This window comes from Rhipicephalus microplus, chromosome 6, assembly GCF_043290135.1.
Source record: "Rhipicephalus microplus isolate Deutch F79 chromosome 6, USDA_Rmic, whole genome shotgun sequence".
In the NCBI taxonomy this organism is placed as follows: Eukaryota; Metazoa; Arthropoda; class Arachnida; order Ixodida; family Ixodidae; genus Rhipicephalus; species Rhipicephalus microplus.
Genome location: NC_134705.1, coordinates 176808168 through 176832100, shown reverse-complemented (window position 1 = coordinate 176832100; position 23933 = coordinate 176808168). Strand labels below are relative to the sequence as shown.

General features: G+C 50.8%; 1 protein-coding gene across 1 annotated transcript in view; it reads right to left on the bottom strand.

The window, feature by feature from the left end:
- LOC119167068 (dual specificity protein phosphatase 10) overlaps positions 1–23120 on the bottom strand; it is a 28341-nt gene extending 5221 nt beyond the window's left edge. The window contains exons 1-3 of the mRNA XM_037418487.2: positions 22809–23120; positions 9851–10324; positions 2787–3182 (exon numbers count right to left, since the gene is read on the bottom strand). Of these exons, the coding sequence (XP_037274384.2) occupies positions 2787–3182; positions 9851–10322 (868 nt within the window). The 5' untranslated portion in view covers positions 10323–10324; positions 22809–23120. The remainder of the gene's footprint in view (positions 1–2786; positions 3183–9850; positions 10325–22808) is intronic.
- Positions 23121–23933: the final 813 nt, after the last annotated feature.

Sequence of the window (23933 nt, the reverse complement as noted above, 5' to 3'; positions counted from 1 at the left end):
TGTTTTCCCCTCCCGCCATCTCGATTCCCACGCCTTCCAAGACGTAGCAACTAGCCCCAACTTCGCGTCCTTTCGCGATAACGTCATATAGTATACGCCGGTCAGCGATGTGGCGCGCGTGCATCTGAAAATGCGTCACGGATCTCGCATGACCTGTCCCTCCCTCCCCGCTCCTCGTCCGGCGCGCGTCAAACATCGTACTAGATCAGACGTTCGTTGCCGTCGCTCCCTCTTTACCGTGGGTGACAAGGCCACGCGTATAAGAAGCAAATCGCGTTAAAACGTTACACAACAACACAGCCATACCAAAAAGCGCGCTATACGCGACGCAAGGGGAAAGGAACAATACCAGCAGCGTGAGTACTACGCGCCGTTTTAAACCCCCCCCCCCCCCTTCCCCATCCACGTTCTCTCTGTCAACGCATCGGTGTGTGTGTGATTCACACAACCGAACCAAAACCGTCACTCCCGAGTCGGGCTCGCACCCGCTTTCAAAAGCGGCGCGCACCCCGGTGACGTCACGGCTCCCTCCGTTCGTGACGTCATGGTCGCGAGGCCACGTGTTCTCGCCGCCGCGCGCTGGTGGTGACGCACTGACAGGCGGGCAGGTAGGGCCGCTAACAATGGACAGCGCAGCTGCGGACTACGCGAACCCCGGGCGCGCTAGCTGAGTCACACACACACCCGTCTTCTTCTTCTTCATCCCTACGCGCAAACGGGGGATGCCCTTTCGCGGTGACGAGGGGAATGAGCGGGGTGGTGTCAACAGTTGCACTACTGCCGCTCTCGGACTCGCGATGTGCTGGCCTGGTGTGCGCGCATCGGGCACGATGATGTCAGCGCGAGAGTGCCATGCAGCGCGGATTCCCAGCGATCGGCGACCATCTGCGCATGCGTCATGCACACTCGCCCTCTGTGATCGGGGACGGAGGACACCTCATCCCCAAACGGCTGCTCGCGAGTGAATAATAGGGATGCGTAATAAAGTGCACAAAAGTAAGTAACCCGGCCAACTGCGAATACATTGGAAAGACAAGCGGACTCATGCAGCCCTGGAAGCTGGAGACTGGAGGCCACTGCGCCCCAACACTTGTGAGCTGGGAGTCTACAGTGGTCTCGACACTCGCGTGCACAAACTTCCTTCTATCTGAAGATTTGCAGCTAGGACGCGTGGCATCTTCGTATCACGACGCCTTCGCAGAACATACTTGAAAGGGGGACACGCAATGCAGTGGCAAGCGCTGCGTTTGTCTTCTTCGCCTTCGTCGGCATTTGCGCTGTCTGTTGGACCAACAAGCCTTCGTCCGTATTTGCGCTCTTCTCTTCAGACTGTTGGACCAGCGAGCCCAAGTGAAAAAAACTCTTCTCGACTTCCGCTCATGCCGGATGAAGCTCCGGACCTGTCGCGACCGCCGGTATAGACAGACCAAAAGGCTCGACCTCTGCAGTGCTGTCGAGGTATACGCCATTTTACGAGATTATTTTCCTCGACTAATTAGCGCATTCGCACCGTAGCTGCAAGTTTAATTATGCTGCCGCCACCAATACTTAGGTGAAATATACCCGCTTGCATAGTCGCAAATAACGATGAAATCAGTTATGTGTAATAGCGAGTGATAAGTTGTGTTTTACTACCAGTGGTGGTTTGCCGCGCGTGCGACAATACTGCGCCATCGGGATCGGCATGAAGCTATCTGAGTCCACGAAAACTGCATTAGCTTACCACTCTCTATATATCAATACAAGAGACAGAGAATGAAAACGTTACTTTCGACTCCGAGTTGTCTTAGGCAAATGAATATATGATCCGTGCGCCTTTAAATTCGCAAGGGAAGGAAAGGTGGTAGAAGCGGAGGCTCAGGGAAGATAAGGATCTGTCACTTCCCATCTTAAAAAAACAACCAATAAGGAAAAGAATCAGCAACTCGCCCAGCAGTCTGTGCTTATCAAAGAAACTAAGGTGCGCGTTCATCACATTACGACAAACAGATTGATTGATGTGTGGGGTTTAACGTCCCAAAAACCACCATATGATTATGAGAGACGCCGTAGTGGAGGGCTCCGGCAATCTCGACCGCCTGGGGTTCTTTAACGTGCACCAAAATCTGAGCACACGGGCCTGCAACATTTCCGCCTGCATCGGAAATGCAGCCGCCGCAGCCGGGATACGAACCCGCGACCTGCGGGTCAGCAGCCGAGTACCTAAGCCACTAGACCACCGCGGCGGGGCGACGAACAGAAAGTACAAAAAAAAAACTTGTTGAGGGGCTAGTTGTAACGTCATGGATGGAATAGACAGCGCTGCAACGTTCACAACGACGTCAGACAAAAGAATTTGCCACGTGAGCGGCGCGCAGAACGTCACCGCGCGTAACGCCTGAGTCGGCCAAAGTTCGGATTGAGCAGTTTACGTCTTCACACGGGTTATCCGAGATTTGCGTTCGCATCACATAAGGCCCTGATAAAGACAGGTTCTGGCATTACACGTGTGCATATCTATGCTGACTGCAGCACTCTACTTAGAGACGCGCACACAGAGCTCAATGGGTGCTATCGTGCACACTATCGAATTCCGCCGCATCGTCAGATTTCGTAATCGCGCGCTATTTTAAGCCAATCAGAGAGGCCGCGGTAAGCCTCTGGGCCAATCGGGCCATGACAATCGGGGGTCTGACCAATGGCAACAACTGACGACCGGACCAGAACGGAACACGTGCAGCAACAGGAGCACAGTATATAAGCGCGCACTATATAACGACGTATCACAGCCGATTCCGGGCACGTACCTAAGAACTGGAAGGCGTCGTCGAAGAACTGCTTCAGGTTCTGGTGACAGCTGTCCGACGCTGGCAGGCGCTTGCAACGTAGTCCCGGACAGTGCTCCTGCTGTACTCCCGCCGTGTTGGCGGGAGTAACGGAGTTGGCGGGAGTAACGGAGTTGGCGGGAGTAACGCCGTTGGTTTGCTGCAGTGCCGGCGTCACGTGGAGCACGTAGCCGACGCCCAGCCTCCGCAGCAGCTCGGCGTCTCGGGCGTCACGCTCGTTGCCCAGCAACAGGAAAGGTAGCACGCACGTCGCGGGCCACTGCGACACGTCGCGCACCGCCTCGGACTCGACGCAAGGTGGCGCGGCGCTGCTCGTGCACTCGTGGGCAAACTGCCGCTGGAACTCCCGAAAGCCACCTGTGAAACACCACACAATGGGACGCAAACGCTTGTAGTCTCCATCTGCCGGAACAACGCATACAGTCGTGAACAATGTGAAAGCGAACACTGAAACAGCAGTGTGTGGCAGCTTGGGCTAATTGGTACGACATAACGATAGTTATAGCGCGACAACAAAAACGACTACACCTTCGTGTCCGTCTTGTCCCTGCGTCGTCGTTCTGTTCTCGCGCTATAACTATCGTCGCACTGAAACAGCGTTTTAAATGCCGCAGCGGCTAAACGAAGAATGCCAGCGGAGAAGTGTTCGACAGAAGTGCACGTGTGTAGTGTCGATAGCTGGAACAAAAACATGCAATCGTGAACCATATGAACGAGAACAGCGAAATGACATTTTAGAGGCGATTGCGGCAAAACGCACTTGACCAACGAAAAAAAAAGTGTTGGACACAAGCACACGTGTATAATCTACATTTATAAATATAACGTTACGTTTATGCGCGTTAGCACCTTCATGTTTACAGCAACATCCGTACAGTTTTAACGATACCGGACGCAACAAAGGGCGGAAGGCAGCTGGCACGCGGAATCGGTGCGTATTCTGTTTGCGCCTCGGTTCAATGCTTTTGTATTTATGCTTTTGGTTCAATGTATTTTGTGCGTGTGTGTGTGCCGAGGGGGGCGCTGAAGTAAGCCACAACCGTGCTCGAAACACACGTAGCGCCACCTGTAGACCGTAACGCCGGCTGGGCTGTATTGAACAACGAGGGCAACGCATTGCATGAAGCTAAGCGCTCCGATCGGCGCACACGAACAGAATCGGCAACGATTCGCAGGGTGAAAACGGATGTTTGCAGCACCGAATCCACCTGCCGTCGCCGGCGCGCAGTCTTCCATCAGTTACGCCCGCGGCTGAGGTGCGTACCATTCCTGACACAGTCGCACAGCGTAATTACGACGACATCGTTTTCAGCCGTCAGACTCGACGCAATGCGGCGAAATTCGTGTTCCTCGCGTGTCGGATCGACATACAAGAAACATCCCTACTGAAACGTTCCGTATGCGATGTCCAATAATTCCGTATGTTTCCGTAAGTATCTTACGGAAATATATGGAATATATATGGGAAACATATCTATTCTTTATGGAAACATATGGAATTATTGGACTCGCATACGGAACGTTTCAGTAGGGATGAACGACACGGAATTGGGCATTAGTCCAGCTGTACGCGCCAGTGCAAGCGTATCAACCAGCGGCGGTTTTTCAATCACCTTTGCCACCCATGACTATAAACTACAACGCGACACCGGCAAATGGACCTCTAATCCTCGATAGCGACCGTATCGTTGTGGCAACTCACTCGTCTTCTCCATATGCGCTGGGTCGCACGAAAAAAAAAAAAAAAAGACCGTCGCGTTGCTTCAAGCCCGCGTGCGGGGCCGCGGCCGCAAGTATACAGCGCAAGCTATACGCTGCCGCGGCGTTCGAATCTCGCGCGCGTGTGTGACTAATACGCTCCATTGATCGCCTCCATCAGGGGGACGACGAATGGGCGAGCTAGAAAGGTGGGGGGGGGGGGGGGGTGAGAAGAAGAGCGCCGCGGTGCAGCCGAAACGTCGCTGCCCTGACGTCGTGCCCGTGATTCATCGCAGCGTCATCACGCGAGTACCGCGCGCGTTTGACTCATGACGACTCTGCAGCCGAAGCACACCCCGCATCTTCTTCACCGACGGTTGATCGGGTGCGTCACGTGACCGCGTGCAAACACGTCACCCCCGGGGTGCACCGGCAACACCGCACCGGGTGACCGGTGGTTATGGAGACACGGAGCTTTTAAATCTAATGCCGAGGTGGTGTACTCGTGTTAGTTGTTGCAATCACCGCGCTCTTCGTAACGCGTGTGGTGTAAAGATAACTTTGTTTCGTATCGTGAGCTTGGCGAACAGATGGCCCCATCGGACCGAACCCCGCGAGCATAACTGAGCCGTTAGAAGCCAAGCGGTCACTTAACAGGGCATGGTTTTTGTTAGTTAGTCAAGTTTGGTGCGAAAAATGACGTTATGGATCATGTGATCTTGATTACTTTTTTGGATGCCGCTGGGAAAGCTTCAACTTGGGCTAGTTGATACGACATCCTACAGATCGAGCTAGGCAAGTAGTAAGCCACCATGCAAGTAGTGCACAGTTAGTAGAGGCCGACAGTAGATGAAACAACAGAGGATCGTAACTTTTTCAAAGGGACACTAAAAACAAACAACAATTTACGTTAAAGTGAAAGCGCACGTCAAAAACAATGTTATCAGCAGTAGCGCCCTACTTACCGATAAATGAAGGTAAATACACGAAAACACATGCGCTACACATAGGACATTCGCAAAATGATACCGATGACGTCAGAGGTACCGCCTACAATCAATCACTAGTAATCGAACTAGCTGCTCTAAATAAAGAACCTTCCGGCCATCAAGAGACGTAATAAAATGTTGCTTGTTCGTTTATGTTTGATTCATGAAAAAAAAAAAAGAGCCGACGGACGTTATATGTGGAATGGCGCGAGTGGTTTAAAAGTTCAATTTTCGCCTGGTTGACCTGGACAGGTCGTGCCATCCAGCGGGGCCCAGTTGAACCAAGCACGTCTGCCATCTCGGAGGTCATGGCAAGAAATTGTTCAATGGCTGTTCTTGCTGCTATGGCTCCCGCTGCTTTCATTCTGCTGCTACTAGTGTCGGCGGCCACGCAGTAAAGTCGGGCAACGTTGTGCACTGCAACAGTGACGTGACACGTTCCGCTCGAAACGGGTAGTTTGAAGTGCGCTAACCCGATGCGGACCGCTAAAACGTGATTTTATTTCAAAATAAGCACTTCCTTGGCACAAAGGTAACACTACTAGGTTTCTGGACCGCTGTTTGAACAATTGACTTCGACTTAATTAGTTGCCTTGAGTGTCCCTTTAAAAATAGTCGGACGCGTTGCGATGATTTTGGCAAGTTCACCGACCATATCTGCAGCGACTGACGTCAAGAATTTAAGTTCATCTTTCCAGATGTGCCAATTTGAAGATAACCTCCTTTCTTGTGCCTTTACCTACTACTTTTTGTATCGTAATCGGCCGGCATGGTATCGGGGATAACTTTTGAGCGAATTCATCCGCCCTATGTATCCGAGTACAAGCGTCCGTCACTGCAGGCTTATCGGCCTAGCGATATAGCTAAGGGAGGTGGCTACATTCACAGCCAGAACAGCAACGCCATATCTATTCAATCTCAACGGAACGACTGTGTTGTTAGCCGTACTTTCACTAAACATCGCTAAGCTGGCTAGCGGCACGGCAACTTTAGAAAACAATATAGAGAAGGAAGAAAAAAAAAAGTTGTTACATGTAGTCTATAAGACACAAGCAATACACGCACAATACCGTCAATCGTCCGCGGAGCCCCTTCCCTCGTTGCACAATCTCGCACCTTGCACAACACCACCGATAGGAAGCAAAGAGAGAGAGAGAGAAAACCTGCCGCGGCAAAACAATGGGGTCCCTCGATCCGTTCTTCAACGCCAACGGCCCATTGTCCACGCATCGTGCCCTCTTTGTTATCAGCTGCACACTCTCATCAGCCGGCGCATAATCCCCAACACCCCCTTTTGTTTTGAAATGTCTATAGGCTTTAATTTACGCAACCTCATCAGACACGTAATACTCTAGAAGTGAACACACCCTCAAGCCTGTCACGTTCGCGCGAAAGCGTGACCAATAAAAAAAAAGTCGCCTTTGAAACACTGCAGTGAATGCTAGTGGCCTGTCCAGTGTGGAGTTCTTTTTACTGTTATTATTATTATTGAGTGGCTTGGGACGTACGCTGCTTGCATGTAAGTTGCTCAAGAGGCTTCCAGATCGATTGGCAGAGTCCCTGGCATTGAACAGAACTGGTCTGTTTCAAATGCTCCCCAGTTTCCAACGCAGCCTTTTTCGATTCAACGCCGCTCGCAGGCGCGTAACAATATATACCTCTATTGCTAGTAATGAAGGAAAGAAGTGTACGTCTAGGAGTTTGTTTTTATTTGTTAGACACAATATTAATGAGAACTAGCAAACAATGCTGCCAAGAAAAGTATAGGGGATATTATTGGAAGTAATTGTGATTGATGATTGATTCGTGGAGTTTAACGTCCCAAAACCACCATATGATTATGAGAGACGCCGCAGTGGAGGGCTACGGAAATTTTAACCACCTGGGGTTCTTTAACGTGCACCCAAATCGGAGCACACGGGCCTACAACATTTTCGAATTTAATTGTGAAGAAAGAAAAGTAAAAAAAAATAACCGTGTCACGTGCAGGGACCAGTGTATGCACAAAGCGTGTACACGAATCCCTGCCCACGGGAAGTTATTTTTACAGTAGGCACACTTTTATTTTTACAGTAGGCAGCTTGTGCCCTTCTCTCATGCTCTCTCGTATAAAACCCTGCGATTTAAATGTTCACCGGGTGTATGCTATCGCGCAACTTCACGCCGCGGTACTTCATCGTGCGTGATCCGATACGACACATCAACGACCGAATGACGTGAAAACAGCTGCAACCGGAACGCCTGCTGCGTAGCGAGGAACATGGCGTCGGTGGCGACGTCAGCCGCAGCGCGGCGCCACGTTCCTACTCATCGGTATCGGGAAACAGTGCGAAGCCCCTCTTCGAACCCTTTCTTTTATATGTCGATGTGCTAGGCATTAACACCCAGTGATTAGCGCTGGCCCCCAGTAGTACATTGTCACTGCATATGACAAAGACTCCCCCCCCCCCTCCCACGGCTTTCCTCTCCGGGAAGTCGGGGACGAAAGGCAGGTCGCCATGAGAAATACTCTATCGCATCAGTTTTCTTTTTCATTTGTGCACCGCCCGCTGCGAATCTTGTTTTGTGTAATTAACGGGGGAGGGGGGGGGTGCCACGGCGGTGAAAGCCCGCGCCTCCGAGCACACATACATGTGGACAACTCCGCGCATGCCTATGATTCCAAACATTTTTTTTTTTTCGCTTATATCAACCGATGATCAGTAGTACCTCCATCCACTTTCCAACTCGTGGAGGGCTTGTAAAGTGACGCACGTCTTCTATAAGCGAGCCTTGTTGGAATAAAACATGGGATCCCCCCCCCCTCCCCCGTTGCTCTTCTTGCGGGTGTGACTCATCACGATAGTTATAGCGCGAGAACAAAACCACGACACAGACAAGAAAGACACGAGCGCTAGCGCTCGTGTCTTTCGTGTCCTTCTTGTCTCTGTGTCGTCGTTTTGTTCTCGGGCTATAACTATCGTCATGCCATACCAACTAGCCCAAGCTGCCACACTTCTGTGTGACTCATCACCGCGACGGGCGCACCACGCAGACTTGCGAGGTGGTTCGGACACGTGATCCAGGCGAGAGCCCTCCGCCGCGGCAACGGTGCCGAGAACCGTGCACGAAAGAAAGAGACCGCAGAACTGCCGCTGGCAGCGGTCCAACATGGCGGGCTGCGACCACGACGGTTTTTCCTGCTTCGTTCGCAAAAAGGAACCCTTCTTCTTCCGAAGCATACGTACGCGCGCGTGTTCTCACGTAGAGCGAGACTACAGTGCGCGCTCGTAACGGCCACCAGGTGTCCGACCCGGCGACGACCATCGACGGGGAAGTCCCGTGACTGTGTACCGTCGGGGCCAAGGGCCTGAGGGGCCGGCTGTGCGTGTGACTCAGCGCCGGCGGCCACATTTGCAGCCGTCCTTGGGAGGCCGCGTCCTTTGAAGGTGAACGGCGGAACCGGACACGCCGTGAAAAGCCGGTTTGCTGCTGCAGCGGCCTCGCTTCTGCTGCTGGCGTCATGTTTTCGCACCTGTTGTGTGTGTGTGCGTCGGTAATGATGGCAGAGTTATTTCTTTGTTTCTTGGAGCTCGCTTCGGCCTTCGTTACGTCGCCGTCCGGCCAGCGCAACACTCACCACTCGCCTACTGTACGCATCCAAATGAGGCCTCAGAGATCGCGCCCTGGCGACCTCGGAGGCCACGCTCCCTGAACACCAACTTTCTGCTGTTGCTGCTGTTCTCTCTTCCTTCCCTACTCTCTCCCAGACGCACACCCTCTCGTGCTTCGGCATCTGTTGTGTGCCGTTCTGGGCCCTCCTTGTATCGACGGTAACATATAATTCGTTCAGCCAAACTGCAGACTCCGCAGATCACGCTCGAACTGTGGCCGCCCTTTGCAGTACAGTGCTGCCCCCTTCTGGTTACGAATGGAGTTACATGTGACTCATAGATAAGTTTTCGAAGAAGTATATTAACGAGCAAGATGCACGAAGAATCGAAGGACAGGGGGCGTCCTGCGCAGAACATTCCTTCTTTTCTATGGAACATTCGAAGACTAACGGGTGCCGCCGCTTGGGCTGTCAAAGACTTTTTTTTTCTTTTTGTTGCTTTTGTATCTTGTGAAGTTCGTCGATAAGGTCAGGAAAGGCAGAATTCACCAAACCAACTGTTTTGGTGCAGTACATACGTCCAACGTAGCACTGTTCGTTCAGTTGTGCAAGATACAAAACGGCATGGTGGACAGCTGACTACGGCGGCACCTAAACCCACCCGTAAAATAGGCGATAAGCCAACTGCTGGTAGTGATTGATAGGGCGAAAAAGTAAAAAAAAAACAACGTGACGGAGACACTCACCCTTTAGCACGGCGGGCGTGGCGCCGTTCTGGCAGAGCACGGCGAGCACGAGCGCCAGCGACGAGCTCGGCTGCGGCGAGTCCAGGTCTCCCGTGCAGTCGTCGTAGACGACGATGTCCCGCGCCTGTCGCAGCTGGTCGCGGGCCTGCCGGCAGGCGACCAGGTCCCACAGGGCGAGCCGGCCCTGCTGCAGGCGACGCCGCGTGATGCGGTCGCCGCAGTTGACGTTCACCGCCGACCGGATGCGCCCCGCGTTGAAGCTCAGGAACGGCCGGCAGTCGACGAGCAGCAGCCGCCGCCGGCGCTGCCACGAGTCGACCAGCTCGCCGGGCGTCACGAGTCGCACGGCGCTGCACGACGAGCGACGGCGACGCGGCGCCGCTGACGCCGACGGCGAGGTTGAGGGCGAAGACGGCAGCTGCAGTTGCAGACGCGGCCGGGAGTCCAGCGCTAGCGACGCTCCGCACGACATACCTGCGAATGCACGACAGGAACGAAAAAAGGGGTGAATGTCGCGTTATGGTACGGACCTCGCGGCAGAGAGAGAGAGAGAAATGTAATGCGGACAGGCGGGGATGTTGACCGGAATAGAAACACACCCGGTGCGCTACCCTGCCCCCGGGAAAGGGTAAGGGGAGAGAGGTGAGTGGAAACACACACGCACAGACCCAGCGGAACTAACTGTGGTAGCGTACCGCACTGACAGTCTTCGGGCAGCGCCATGCAGACAGACTTCGTGTCTTTCGTGTCCTTCTTGTCTCTGTGTCGTCGTTTTGTTCTCGCGCTATAACTATCGTTATGAAGAGCCTCCGTCTTCCGACGCTGAAGGGCCACAGGAAAAAGTAAACAACAACAACAAAGAATAAAAATAAATAAAACAGCGAAACTTGCAGCGCACCAAGAAGGAAGAACACAGAGGACGAGAGTGGAGACGGGACGAACGGATACTGGTCCAAGCACCGAGAAGGGTTTGCGGTATGTGTTGGTCTGGTCGCGAAAAAAAAAAAAAGGTTGGAGGGAAGGGCGAATTCCAGGTAGGCTGGCGAAAGGTCCTCCTTTAGTCACAGCAGCGCGGGCCGGCCCCTTTATGCCGAGCCGGACTGACTCTCGCAATGAGTAAAAAGCGAGCAGCGACATACGGCCCCGCCTTCTGATTCAACATTGTCCCCCTCCCGCTCGGCGACATGCGATGTACTCCACCGGAGCACCCCGCCTTTTGTTAATCCAAGTCGGAATAAAACTTCGAAATTTTGAACAGCTGCTTATCTCACCTTGCATAAATAATTGAGGGACAACTGTAAGCATGCACGAAAAAAAAAGGGGGGGGGGGGAATGGACTCCGTATCTACATGTTTCTCTGCGAAGGACGTCGAAAGACGAAAAATGCGCATGCCAAGAGTGAAGATAGTTATAGCGCGAGAACAAAACGACGACACAGAGACAAGAAGGACACGAAAGACACGAGCGCTCGTTTCTTTCTCGAGTCCTTCTTGTCTCTGTGTCGTCGTTTTGTTCTCGCGCTATAACTATCGTCATGCCATACCAACTAGCCCAAGCTGCCACACTGCCAAGAGTGAAATTTCGTGCAGATGCTTGTATTGCAAAGTATTACTCTTCGCTTAATATAAAAGGGGAGGGGGGGAAGTGTTGACAAAGAATGCGCTGCTTGTACATGTGTAATACTCGGTATGTGGTCACCATGCAAAGAGTTGCCGGTCCCTGCTTTTGAGTTTTTCCGGTAAAGACTATACGGTCCGCAATTGCCCTCTGCCTCACATTAGTGTTCTTTCAACAAAACGCCAGGTGAACGCACGTCGGCTTCCGCTCCGGGATTCCATCCATTTGCGAAAAGAAAAACTGGCTTTCCGAGCATGGACTTCGAGGAACATGACGCGTCGCGTCCACCAATCGCCACAAGACGACGTCTGAGCGCGTCGCAGCGGTATAACGTGGTCGTCGGGGGCGACGCATTCCTGGGGCACTTACATCAGGCGCTCACAATTAGCGCTATGCCGCTAGCTACGGGAAGAGGGGGTTGGGCGACTGGCTCTCTTACTTCGGCCGTGCGGTGGCTGCGACATGGGACACCTGGTGGCGGACCTTGGAGTCAGGCCAGGGATTTCGCGCGGCGGCGGGCTTGCTGAGTCAGCGGACTCCCGAAACGGCATCGTTCCCCGGACCAGAGCGGCGGCGGCCGCGGAGCCGAGCGCGGTGGGGGGAAACGATTCAGGTGAAGGCAGGCGCGTCCTGCCGCCGTCTCTTTGCCCCTCTAAAAGACGTCGCGACCGCGTCAAAGACGTCAGCAACCAAAAGAGAGGAACGGGCCGGGGCGGAAGCGGAGTGGCTTCCCATGCGCACCCGTGGGAAAGCAAGAGAAAGTGGCCGGAAGGACACGGCCGGGGCCACTTCCGGTGCGGAGGAAACAACTAACCTCGCTTTTAATTTCTGACGCTCATCCGACTCCGCGGACCGCGAGCATTTCGTGTTTGGGCGCAATGACAATGGGAAATGCTCGTGAAATGCTCTCTCGTAACCAACAAAGAAGTTGAGTAGATGAAGAACGGAAGAAGCCACCGCCTAAGCACTGTTTGTTTGCACATGGCTAACCAGCGAATCTGAAGCGCGTGGCCCCGGTATTTGAGATGAGCCCCAGATCTATCGAAGAGCATTCTGATGCAGCTTTTCACTTCTCTATCGCGACGTTTAAGAGACGCGTGCTTCAAACTTTGGCGTTTAGTGACGTTAGTGCGAAGGTTAATAAGAACGCTTATACACGATTTTATGGGTGCAGATTCACGCCGCTGAGGGGTATCGTGCTTAGCTATATATCTGCTGGTAAAACCCGAAGACAAAAACTACAGTGCCAGCACAGAAAGCCTTGGAGACGTACCGTATGCTAACCTTTAACTTTCACTGCGATTTCAGCGCGTACAGACCGTCACGATTTTCTTACCTCCTATAGTCTGCACAGTTTTCTGCAAAATAGAGACACGAAACGAATTGAACGAGCGTTGCGAGCTATATACGATCGATTGGTCAACGGTTCGACACCAGGCAGCGTACTGTATCGTCCCTCCACGCGTCTCTGTCTGAGTCATCCGTTTATTTCCCGTAGCAAAGTGACTTGCAAATGTACTGCCGAAAATTTAATGTACCCCCCACCTATGTTCGCGAGCAACCGGATCTCGGAAAAAAAAAGCTATTGCTAAAGCTCCCGCGGAACGCTTTCCGTGTTCACCGCTATAAATATCGTGCGAGAAAAGCGAAGCAGCAGAAGAGAACTTGGCAAGCTTCTCAACACAACGTTTCCTCTACTGTATCTTTTTTTTTTTTGGCGGGGGGGGTGGGGGGGGGGTGTAACGCGGGTCACCGGACACGACTTCTGCCAGATCACAAGCGTCATGATTGCTTTGTTAGAAGCTGACGATTGTTTCGCTTGCGTTCTAAACTTCTCGCGAGAAACTCTTAAGAGGGTGAGAAAGCAACACGCGCCCATGGCACGGTCATCGAAAACCTTGCCTACTTGTTCATCAGAAATGACAAACGCGCCATCCGGTCATTTCGTCCCTCCTTTGATTCCCAATCATAAACCTTCCTCCCTTCCTAAAGGTCGGACTGTACCCCTTGACGTGGCCATTGTAAGTCCGACGTTCGTACCCCTCGATGTGGCCATTGTCAGCCTCCCATACCTCACGGCCTTTCTGCTTTGTGTACACGTGTAGACAAATTCCACCGGACTTAGTACGTCACGAAAACGCGGTGGCGCTCTCTTGGTAGGCGAAAGACGCTCTGCCTACCGCAGTTTCTGCTGGGTTTTCAATGGTGCATGTGGTGTTCTCCTCAGTCAAGCAACGAGAAAAAGAAAAAAAAAAAAACGATATGCCTACGAACTGCGTCGCGGTTGGATGTGAGTCGCGTCTCACAACTTAGTTTTGTTTGTTGGCGCACATCGCAGTCCTCAGCGCTTACGTGCGGACGTCGCTATAACATTACCCATAATGTCGTCGTCGGCCAGCCTGTGTTTACAAACACGAAATGGGTCTACATATTCTTCGAGCATATATAATCGTATAGTAATAACAATAAACGCTACAGTTGGGAATCGGCCGCATCTCTATTGTTGAAAATTGTTTTGCGTCTTCGTTTCGAGCTACGATCACGCGATTACTTACCAAGCCCAGCAGGCGCCATCTCACTAAAGCTTTCACACGGCCCCCCTTCTTACTTCATTGTATAACAACCGCGATCCCCCCGCCGCCTCAGGTGTCTTGCGACAGCGGACAAACGGCAACAACGCGCTCGCCGGGAAACGCTCGCCAGCGTAACCCAAACGCCGTACACTGGCTCGTGGGAAACTGTGTACACGCAGACACACAAGCTGTCACAGTCCTGCTCTGGCGCGGGCTGCATAAGTTCGAGAGAGAAAGGAGGCGCGTCACAGTTACAAGTCACCGACACCCGAGGGGTCGGTGACTGACCGCTCGTCCGGCACGAATTCGAGAAGGCATTACACCACCTTTCATTCGAGAGGTCGACGACGGCTTAGCGGTGCGTTAGACGCGTTCGATATACAGCGGCTTCTCCCGCTTGGGACTCCCTCGTGTGGCATCATTGAATAATAATAAATACACTTTCACCCCACATGCAGTGGTGCGATTTCCGTGCATTGCGTAGAAACCAGTGGCGGGCGGGCGCCTCGACCAATCGCGAGGGCGCACTTTGCGGGTTTCTCGGTACGACGCGAATGTTGTACGGGCATAAACAATGTGAAAGGGAACGCCGAGTTACGGTGTTTGCGAAATGCGTAATCGTGATTGGGCGGGATATAAATCTGACGTGCCGATTTGCGGGACGTGTCTTCCTGCGTGAACATTCGGTGTTGTGAACAGTTAATTCTAAAGGGACACAGAAACTCAAATAGATATGTGAGATGATCCTCCTTGAACTTTCTTGTCATGGACTCGTCTCACATTTTCGCAAGGGATCGCTTGGCGACTGCGTTTAGCAACTATACGGCTTGTCCGATGTAATTTCCGTGTTGCCTTTTATATTGTTAAAGACGGTACACCTTCGGTGGTATATAAAAGTTCGCCTCGCGCTCTCTGTCTCAAGCTGAATGCTGTGTTCCTCGAACGTAGTCATAGTCACAATTTAAGAAAAAAAAAGATGAAAGGCTCACCCTACAGTACTGTGGCACGCCTTCACCTGCGAAGACAGCTAGCGGCGCTAGCTGGTTTCCGCTCGAACCATAAGTACACTTTCTCGGTTAATGTACATACTACGCGTATTGAGAGCTAAAGGTTTGTCGTTTCTACTTAAAACGTAATGTTCGGTTAAACAGCGATTCCAGGATCCCCGAAAAAAAATTCACCGGGACATTTCAGACTTAAGACTAGCGGCACAGACGTGTGTCTGTATGGTAGTGTGTCTGTATGGAACAGTGCATTTGAAACTTTCAACGTGCTGGTAATTCACCAGGAAATTTTTTGTATATCGGTTCGTGTTCGGGTTTGGAAGCTTTTGCTGATATGATGTAAGGTATCGTCCCCTTGCATATGGGGACGGCTTTAAGCTCTCCCATAGTAGAGTACCGAGTACTCTAAATCGTTAACCACTTTTACTAAACATATCATCATGTACATTGCCCATATTGTGATTAGTGTATATATGTAGTGTATGTAGTTATTAGTACCATGGACTATGGAGACCCTACGGACTCGGACACTTTTGTTTAAATGTGTAATGTATGTTGTGCTTTGTCATTTGTTTGTTATTGTACTTGTTGTACAGACGCTCGTTTCTTAAGTCTGTTGCGTCCCATGATAGAATAAACTTTTTTCTAAACACATGTTTCCGATACTTATTTAGGGACGGCTCACTGCTCACCCATAGTTGAGTACCAAATACTCAAAATCGTTAAACATTTTTTTTCTAAACACAGGAAATATTTTAAAGGGCCCCTCACCAGGCCCCACATTTATTTTAAGGGACGGCTGTCAGCTCTCACATAGTAGAGTACCCAGTACTCGTTTTTTTTTTTTAGGGACAGCTAATGCTCTCCCATAGTTGAGTACGAAGTTTTTTAAAATCGTTCAACATTCTTTTTCTACGCAGTTTGCAATAAACTTCCCCTGTCTTAGTCTCTGTTTTTTTTTCGTCGATCTGCCCCACAAAGTACGGACGGCTTGATGCTCTCCCATAGTAGAGCACCAAGTATACTTTAAAGCGTTAACCACTTCTTTCTAAACACACAAAATCCCGAAACACAGCTCCTAGCGGGACGGCGCCACGCTCTCTGAGAGTAGAGTACCCAATACTCTGAATCATTACCCACTGTTTCTAAGGACGCGTGGAGACCTTTAGTGGCTTTTCGCATATCGACGCCGTGAACTAGTTCACGGCGTAATTTTTGTCAGCGAAGCCTATATAGGTGTTCTATGGCCTCATCAAGTGTGAAGCCCACGGGACGGTTCTGTGCTCTTCCCATAGTAGAGTACCTAGTACTCCAAATCGTTACCCACTTTTTATAAACGCACATTCCTGCCTCTGTGAGGCAGGCGACATGTTTCTGCGTTGCAACTGGCCAGTGCAGCACGCAGTGGGAATTTTCGTTGATGCGGCCTCATCAAGTGTGAGGCTCAAGGGACGGCTTTAAGCTCTCCGATAGCAGAACACCATGTACTCTAAATCGTTAACCATTTTTTAATAGACATAGTTGCTTTAACATAAATAATCTGTAGGAGGTATGTCTGTATTTCAACGAGTACAGCTGGCCACTGGCCAAACGGGCGAAGGGAAGGGATAGCGCTCGAAATCTGAACAAAACGTTCATTAAATACCGCCCAGGCTTGACTACACTGCACGGAACTGCGTACTTCCCTCGCGTAACTTTCGCCTGCACACACTGGTTGAGCAGTCTCGTGCAGCACTGCGCGGTATCCACGCGGAATCTCGAACGAGCAAGGAGAGGGAAGTTCGTTCACTTTTCGTTGCTTGCAGGACGTGCCAGCTGCACGGAACTGCGCGGAAATCGGACACGTCCGGGGGTCGTTGCGCAAAAAAGCGTGTCGTCGGAGAGAGGGCGCGCTACGCGTGATAGAAACGTGACCACCAGACTGAACGCGCGGAGACGCTGACTCAGAAGCATAACTGTTCGTGAGTGTTTTTTTTTATTTTATTTTATTGTGTGTTTGTGTAGCGGCAAACAACAACGTATCTAAAGGGCTATTACGTGCACACACTTTCGCGATGAGTTTGCCGTCCGCTGTATGTGTTAAGGGACACACTAAAGGCAAACCGTCAAGTCGACGTTGATTGTTGAAATGGCGGTCAAGAAACAACCTCGTGGTGTTACTTTCGTGCCAAGGAAGGACCTGTTTCGAAATAAAATCACGTTCTAGTGGTCCGCATCGGGTTAGCGCACCTCAAATTACCCGCCTCTAGAAGCGGACCGGCTCACGCCACTGTTGCCGAGCACAGCGTTGCCCCGCTTTACTGCACTAATAGCAGCAGAATGAAAGCAGCGGAAGCCACAGCAGCAACAACGGCCATTGATCAACTTTCCGCCATTGACTCCGAGATCGCAGACGCTTTTGTTTCAACTGCGCCCCCGCTAGATGGCATCACATGTCCCGTGTAACTACGCGAAAATTGAATTTTTGAACCACTCGCGCCATTCTCCATAGTAACGTACCGGCGGTTCTTTTTTTCCGTGAATCAAACAGAAACGAACAAGCAGCATTCTATTGCGTCTCTTGATGCACGGAAGGTTCTTTATTTTGTGCAGTTAGATTGATTACTAGTGATCAATTGTACGCGGTCCGTCTGATGTCATCGGGATCATTTTGAAAATGTCCTACTGCGGCGTTTGTGTTCTCGTGCATTTTACCCTAATTTCTCGGTGAGTAGGGGCACTCTCGTTGATAACATTGTCGTCACTCTCTCCCGGCGTTTCACCCTCTTTTAGGCGCCGGCGTGACGTCATGAGGAAACGAGCGCCCGATTGGTCCACACAAGAGGGACATTAGTTCGTGAATTCGCACCCAGTCGGCCTTGCATTTGCCCCGCGCGCCCGTTCCACCTATAGCCTCACACGACTTTCGTGCGCGACTTCGCATCGTCTTGCAAAGTTTTCGTCTACGAGAGCGGAGATAACGGCTTGCATACAAAAAAAAAATAAACGAAATCCCGACAGACTCGATGCTTAGTCCTGACATTGACCACGTGTTTCGTGGAGAAATGAGTGAAGAGGAGATAGAGGCTGCAGGGAGGGTAGTGGAAGTGAAAAGAAAAAAAAAAAAACACTCTCGCGTCTTTGAAATAATCAATGTGGGCATTTAATAGGCCGATCATATTCATCTGTACATCCTCATCACCATCATAATGATAGGTTTTTTTTTATGCATCATCATCATCATGATCATCACCGTCATCGTCGTTGTGAATTGACCGTATATAGCTGTTGACTACCGGGTTGTTGTTGTTTTCCTATTGTTAGTGGCGCATACCCACTGTGGGGGATTGGCCAAGAATCGAGTGGTTTCAAAATTTACTGTTCATATTTGGAATGATGGAGGTTTAACAGAAAGATTAGCGATTATTGCTCTATTCTGAAAATAAATTCGTTTATGTAAATATTTGTATGCATTACATTTAGCACCACACTTTCCTAAACTATCGGTAATCTTTCTGTTAAACTACCGGGTTCTCGGGCCGAATGAATAAACGTCGTCCGAAATCAAGACCTTCACGCGGTGGAGGCGCTGCTTTCTCAATACCTGGTGTTTTGCGGCTTCAAAACCACTACAAATGATTATGAGGGATTCCGCCGTAGTGAAGGGCTCCCGAAAACGTCGACCGCCTTTGTGTTCTTTAACGTGCACTGGCAGGTTTCTTTCGAAATCGGAGCGGTTCAAAGAAAGGGGGTGGGGGGGGGGCTATCAAAAAGACGAACCGGCCGAAAATTTAATCGCCACGTATAGTAGTGAGATATACAGTGGCACGCTTCGCACCGTTTTCCGAGACCGACTGTTTATAACAAGCCATGCAGGGCTGAGTCAGAGAGCAGAGACTTTCGCCACTCGCGAATGCGGCTGAACATGCACAGGACGATGCGGGTATGAGTCACGTGTAAAGAAAAAAAATAGAAAACAAAAAAAAACGCGCGAAGTTTTTTTCTCCTCTTTTTTTTTTCACCAGTCATCTTTGCGACGAAGCATTGCAGCTACACTAAGCAGCAAAGCCATTTAGCTCGTATTAGGCAACTATACCCTTCCACAGAACAACAACAAAAAAAGCCAAGACAAAAAAACGAACATACTCGGCAGTGAGAAGACTCTTGGCATGCCGGAAAACGCGCATAACGAAAAAAAAAAAAAAACACAGGTGGCGACACAAGCTTTCCGCACCAACTCATCATGACGTCATGCACTTATGCCACGGCGACCTAGATATTTGTTTATCGGTAGAAATAAAGCGACATTGTTTCTAAGCGAGCCACATTGATTGATTGATTGATTTGTGGGGCTTAACGTCCCAAAACCACCATATGATTATGAGAGACGCCGTAGTGGAGGGCTCCGGAAATTTAGACCACCTGGGGTTCTTTAACGTGCACCCAAATCTGAACACACGAGCCTACAACATTTACGCCTCCATCGGAAATGCAGCCGCCGCAGCCGGGATTTGAACCCGCGACCTGCGGGTCAGCAGCCGAGTACCTTAGCCACTAGACCACCACGGCGGGGCTCTAAGCGAGCCACAGACTTGACATTAGGAGTTTAGGGGAATCTTAGAGAAACAATTGTAACTGCGTTACTTGAGGGGGGGGGGATTAGTGAAATGTTAGTAAAGGTAGAACTGAATGCACGTGTTGGTTGATTACCCGCCACGGTGTTCCAGTGGCTAAGCTGTCCCGCAGGTCGCGGGATCGAATCCCGGCCGACGGAGGCGAAAATGTGTGAGGCCCGTGTGCTCACATCTATGGGTGCGCGTTTAAGAACGCCAGATGATCGAAGTTTGCGGAGCCCTCCACTACAGCGTCTGTCATAATCATATGGTGGTTTTTGGGACGCTAAACGCCGTCAATTATTATTAGCGTTAGTTGATCAGCCGTTGACACTCCCAACTATACTGAAACGAAATGTCGACAGTGCTCATCAAAAGGTGTATACATTACGAAACAGTTGCGTACAGTAAGCGGATTGCTTCGGGGGGTTCAACTCCACACCCCCCTAAGGGAAAAATATTTCCACGCCCCTGCGAACAGGCACGTTATAGACGTGCTTACCGCTAATCACTCTCACAACGCCGGTCTCTCAGTTAATAGTTCGGCAATACGGGGATAGCCAGTGCTAACTAAAAGGGTTTGCGACGTAATTATAGCATGTAACCCACTGGCGACCTTGACGTCGACGGTAGCAAACTAGCATGAACAGCAACAAACTAGTAGTTTCCAGCGGCTTGCGCGGCACCTAACCTGCGGCAAGGCCGCTTCGAACTTACTTGGAACGCGGCACGCAATGCACAAGCGCCCTTATTCACAGCTCGCGAGTCACACCACGGACGCAGGTGATAGCGTATACTGGCGCTTCGACCTAGCGGCTTCGATGACGTCAAGACAGCATAATTACGAGGCCGTGATTCGTTGCGATGTCGACAACTCCTGAAACGTAACTGGCGCCCGCGCACGAGTGCCCAAAGAAATGCACGCGATGCACCGATAACGTTAAGGTGTCATTAGAGAGATAACTTGGCGTCCCACAACGTTGGTGTACTCCAACACGGCGTTTTCAATACTGATAACCATCTTAGGAGATATCGTTTTGTCGCCTCAGCAGAATACTTTACAGTGAACCTTTCCGACTTCACAAGTACGTTCGTGGTTGAAATGTCGTGCACGCGAATTCGGCCATATATCTGAAGCTGGCCGTGATTGAATTCTTCGGAAAAACAAAAAAACAAAAAGAATATCGCATTGCAGGCAGCCACGCCACAGCGAAGTATGTAGAAGAGCTATAAGGTGGGCTAGTTGATGTTGATTAATCTTCAAAAGTGCGCTTTGTATGGTTCTGTTAGACTCATCCAATGAGGAGGATGCTGAGCTCATCATCAGCTGATAGTGAAGATCGTTATCGGCGGCGAAGTTCAGTGCTGCTTAATCTAGTGTGTGTGTGTGTGTGTGTGGTGTGTGTGTGTGTGTGTGTGTGTGTGTGTGTGTGTGTGTGTGTGTGTGTGTGTGTGTGTGTGACGCCACAGACTGTGTCAGCGTCTCGCGGCGAGACTTGTTTACACTTTAGTAGCAATAAGTAGCAAGAATAAAATCGATAAACTAGCGAGTGAGCATGACAAAATTTGTAAGCATTGCTTTCGCTACAAAAAAAAAAAATCCATGGCGAAACATTACAATAAGACGATAGTTATAGCGCGAGAACAAAACGACGACGCAGAGACAAAAAAGGACCCGAAGACGTCGTCGTTTCGTTCTCGCGCTATAACTATCTTCATGTCATACCAACTAGCCCAAGCTGCCGTACTTCTAAACTACAAATAAGACCGATCCAGACGTCGTCCGTGCAGATAATTGTAGTGAGGAAAAAAAGAATGAATCCTCAAGTAAATTCATATTCGCGTTAATCTCGATTTCGCGATCTCCACATAAAGAAAAAACCAACACAACCAGTGAGTAATAATATAAAACTTTAAAAAAACATCCGGTCACCTTACTAGATTCAACTCCGTCCGGGTATCTTTGTAATTAAACAGACCGCGCGACGGTTGTTATCACGTGACATCCTCTCCGATCTTATCGATCGTCGTGTGTCGTCAATCGGCGCTTTTGTGACATCTCGCCCTGCATTGCGACACAACAGGCTGATTCGCCGATTCGCCTCGGAAAGCGTCGTTCAACCGTGTCTTGCGTAGTCATTGCTCAGCGGGCACTTTACCAAACCCTCGGCGACTCCGCGCTTCGCTAAACAAGCGAAGCGCCGAAAATTCCGCCACGTTATCGAAAGCCAAACAGGTAGGACGCGGTCCGTCGATGCGTTGTTCGACATGCCAACGACAATTACGTATACGTATGCTTCGTTGTACGCGCATAGTTAGTTGAGGTGACGTTATGTTCAACCTCGTCGGGACCACTTTAGGAGAGCGCCCACACGATTGCAGAATCCGCACACACTACACACACATGAATGCAGATGCGTCGGTCCCGCCGTGATTACAGACACACAACTGGCTGAAACTTCCGTCGGCGCATTAGATGATGTCAGCGGTCGCGGACGGATGGATCATCGCAGATGGCACTCGATTGTGAAGTAATTAACGCCGGCGGCGATTCTGGCACAAAACGTCGTCGGCGAGTTGCACCCGAGCGATACAGTGATCTGTGTTTTGGAGGACCAAATAAAAGTTTATCCAATCCAATCCAATCGTTCCAACGCGGCAAATCACGCATGCACACATACGCGCGCAAACCGCGGCTTTTTCTTCTTTTTTTTTTTTCCACAGACCCGCGTTTCGCGGCTCACTTCGGGAGCCACACGGAAACGATTGCAAACTACGGCGGAAACAAGACGCGGCCGGTAGTTCTTCGAAAACGGGAGACGACCGCCGATCCACCCAGAAGATCACGGTTGATCGACGGTTTCACTTCCGACGCTCAGCAAAATAAGCGTTTGCTTGGAGCGGCCTAGTGGGATCGTTCAAGTTGTCGAGCGAGGTGAAACGATTGCCACTGAAACGGTAACGTGAAGAAGAATGGTATCGAGAGGTTTCGGAGACAAGGATTTACCACTAATCCTAGCCCGAGAGACACGACCGTAACAATCTGTCCACGGCTTCCACTCCCGACACCGAGCGAAATCGATGTTGCCTGTCTTCGAGCGCTCGGCTGGCTCTTCTAACGAGGTGCAAAGGAATCCGGGGAAAGAGAAGTAACAACAAACATATCCCCTACCTGTTGCAAAAAGTGTCGATCGGTCAGTGCAGGCGGAGTTCGATCGCGTTTCGTGAATCCTTCGGAGTAGACGTCGACGATGCGAGTAGTTCGAGAAGGGTCGAGATCAATCCGAGGCACATGAGAGCGCGAGGCGCACGGTACGGCGGCAGGGAGCGTTCTGTTCCCTGTGTGAGTCGCACTCGGCGGCTTGCGACAGCCGTCGATGAGTCACTCTCCGTTCCGTCCGTTCCGTGGCGTAGCAGCGCTGCCCCGCGCCGTTGCGACTTCGCCGAGTGTCGCGCGCGGCAAACCGGCGGACACTGCCCCAGTCGGCCGTGACGTCAAAACCACGTCACAGACCCCGCCCGGGATGCGAACAGTGGAGATTTTTTTACTTTCCTTTCCGTAGAGGAAGTGAGAGAGAGTGAAGCGAGGTGTGGCAGGAGACGAAGGAGAAAGCTTAGTAGAAAGTCTCGGGAGAAAGGACGCGGAGAGGAAACCGCCGCCGCTTTGCGCAGATCGTCGCCAGAGGGCGACAAAAGCGTGATGCGCGCGCCTTTTTTTGAAGTACGTGAAGCGCAGAGCTTCTAAGTGCGGAACACTTTAAATGCCCGGTTTGTTGTCTGTCTTCTGTACGATGTCACACGGTTAATACCCGCATAAAACAAGGCTGAAAGGGCTCAAAACCTGTACAACATAATCCAACAAGATGTAAAATAACGTAATCTACAGTAATAAGCAAAAAATAATCGCCCTAATCTTCCTAAAATCGCGAGAAAATGCTTCTGAAACATCTCGTTGACACCAGCGCCGCATGCGAGAGTGTGCCACCGCCTGGAAAAGCGTGTGGTATCCGGGTATTCGCTGGATTGCCTGCGCTACGCACTTCCCCAGGTTTCCGGCTATGGGAGCTGCATTAAAGGGACGCTAAAGTCAAATAACAATTTACGTCAGAGTGAAATCTCAACGTATGACAACATCTGAAACGACAATATTATCAATGAGATTGCCCTACTTACACAAGCGTCGCAGTGAGACATTTTCAAAATGATCCCTATGACATCAGACGGACCGCCTACAATTAATCACTAGCAATCAATCTAACTGCACTCCATGATTTGCGAGAAAAAAAATTGTGAGGCG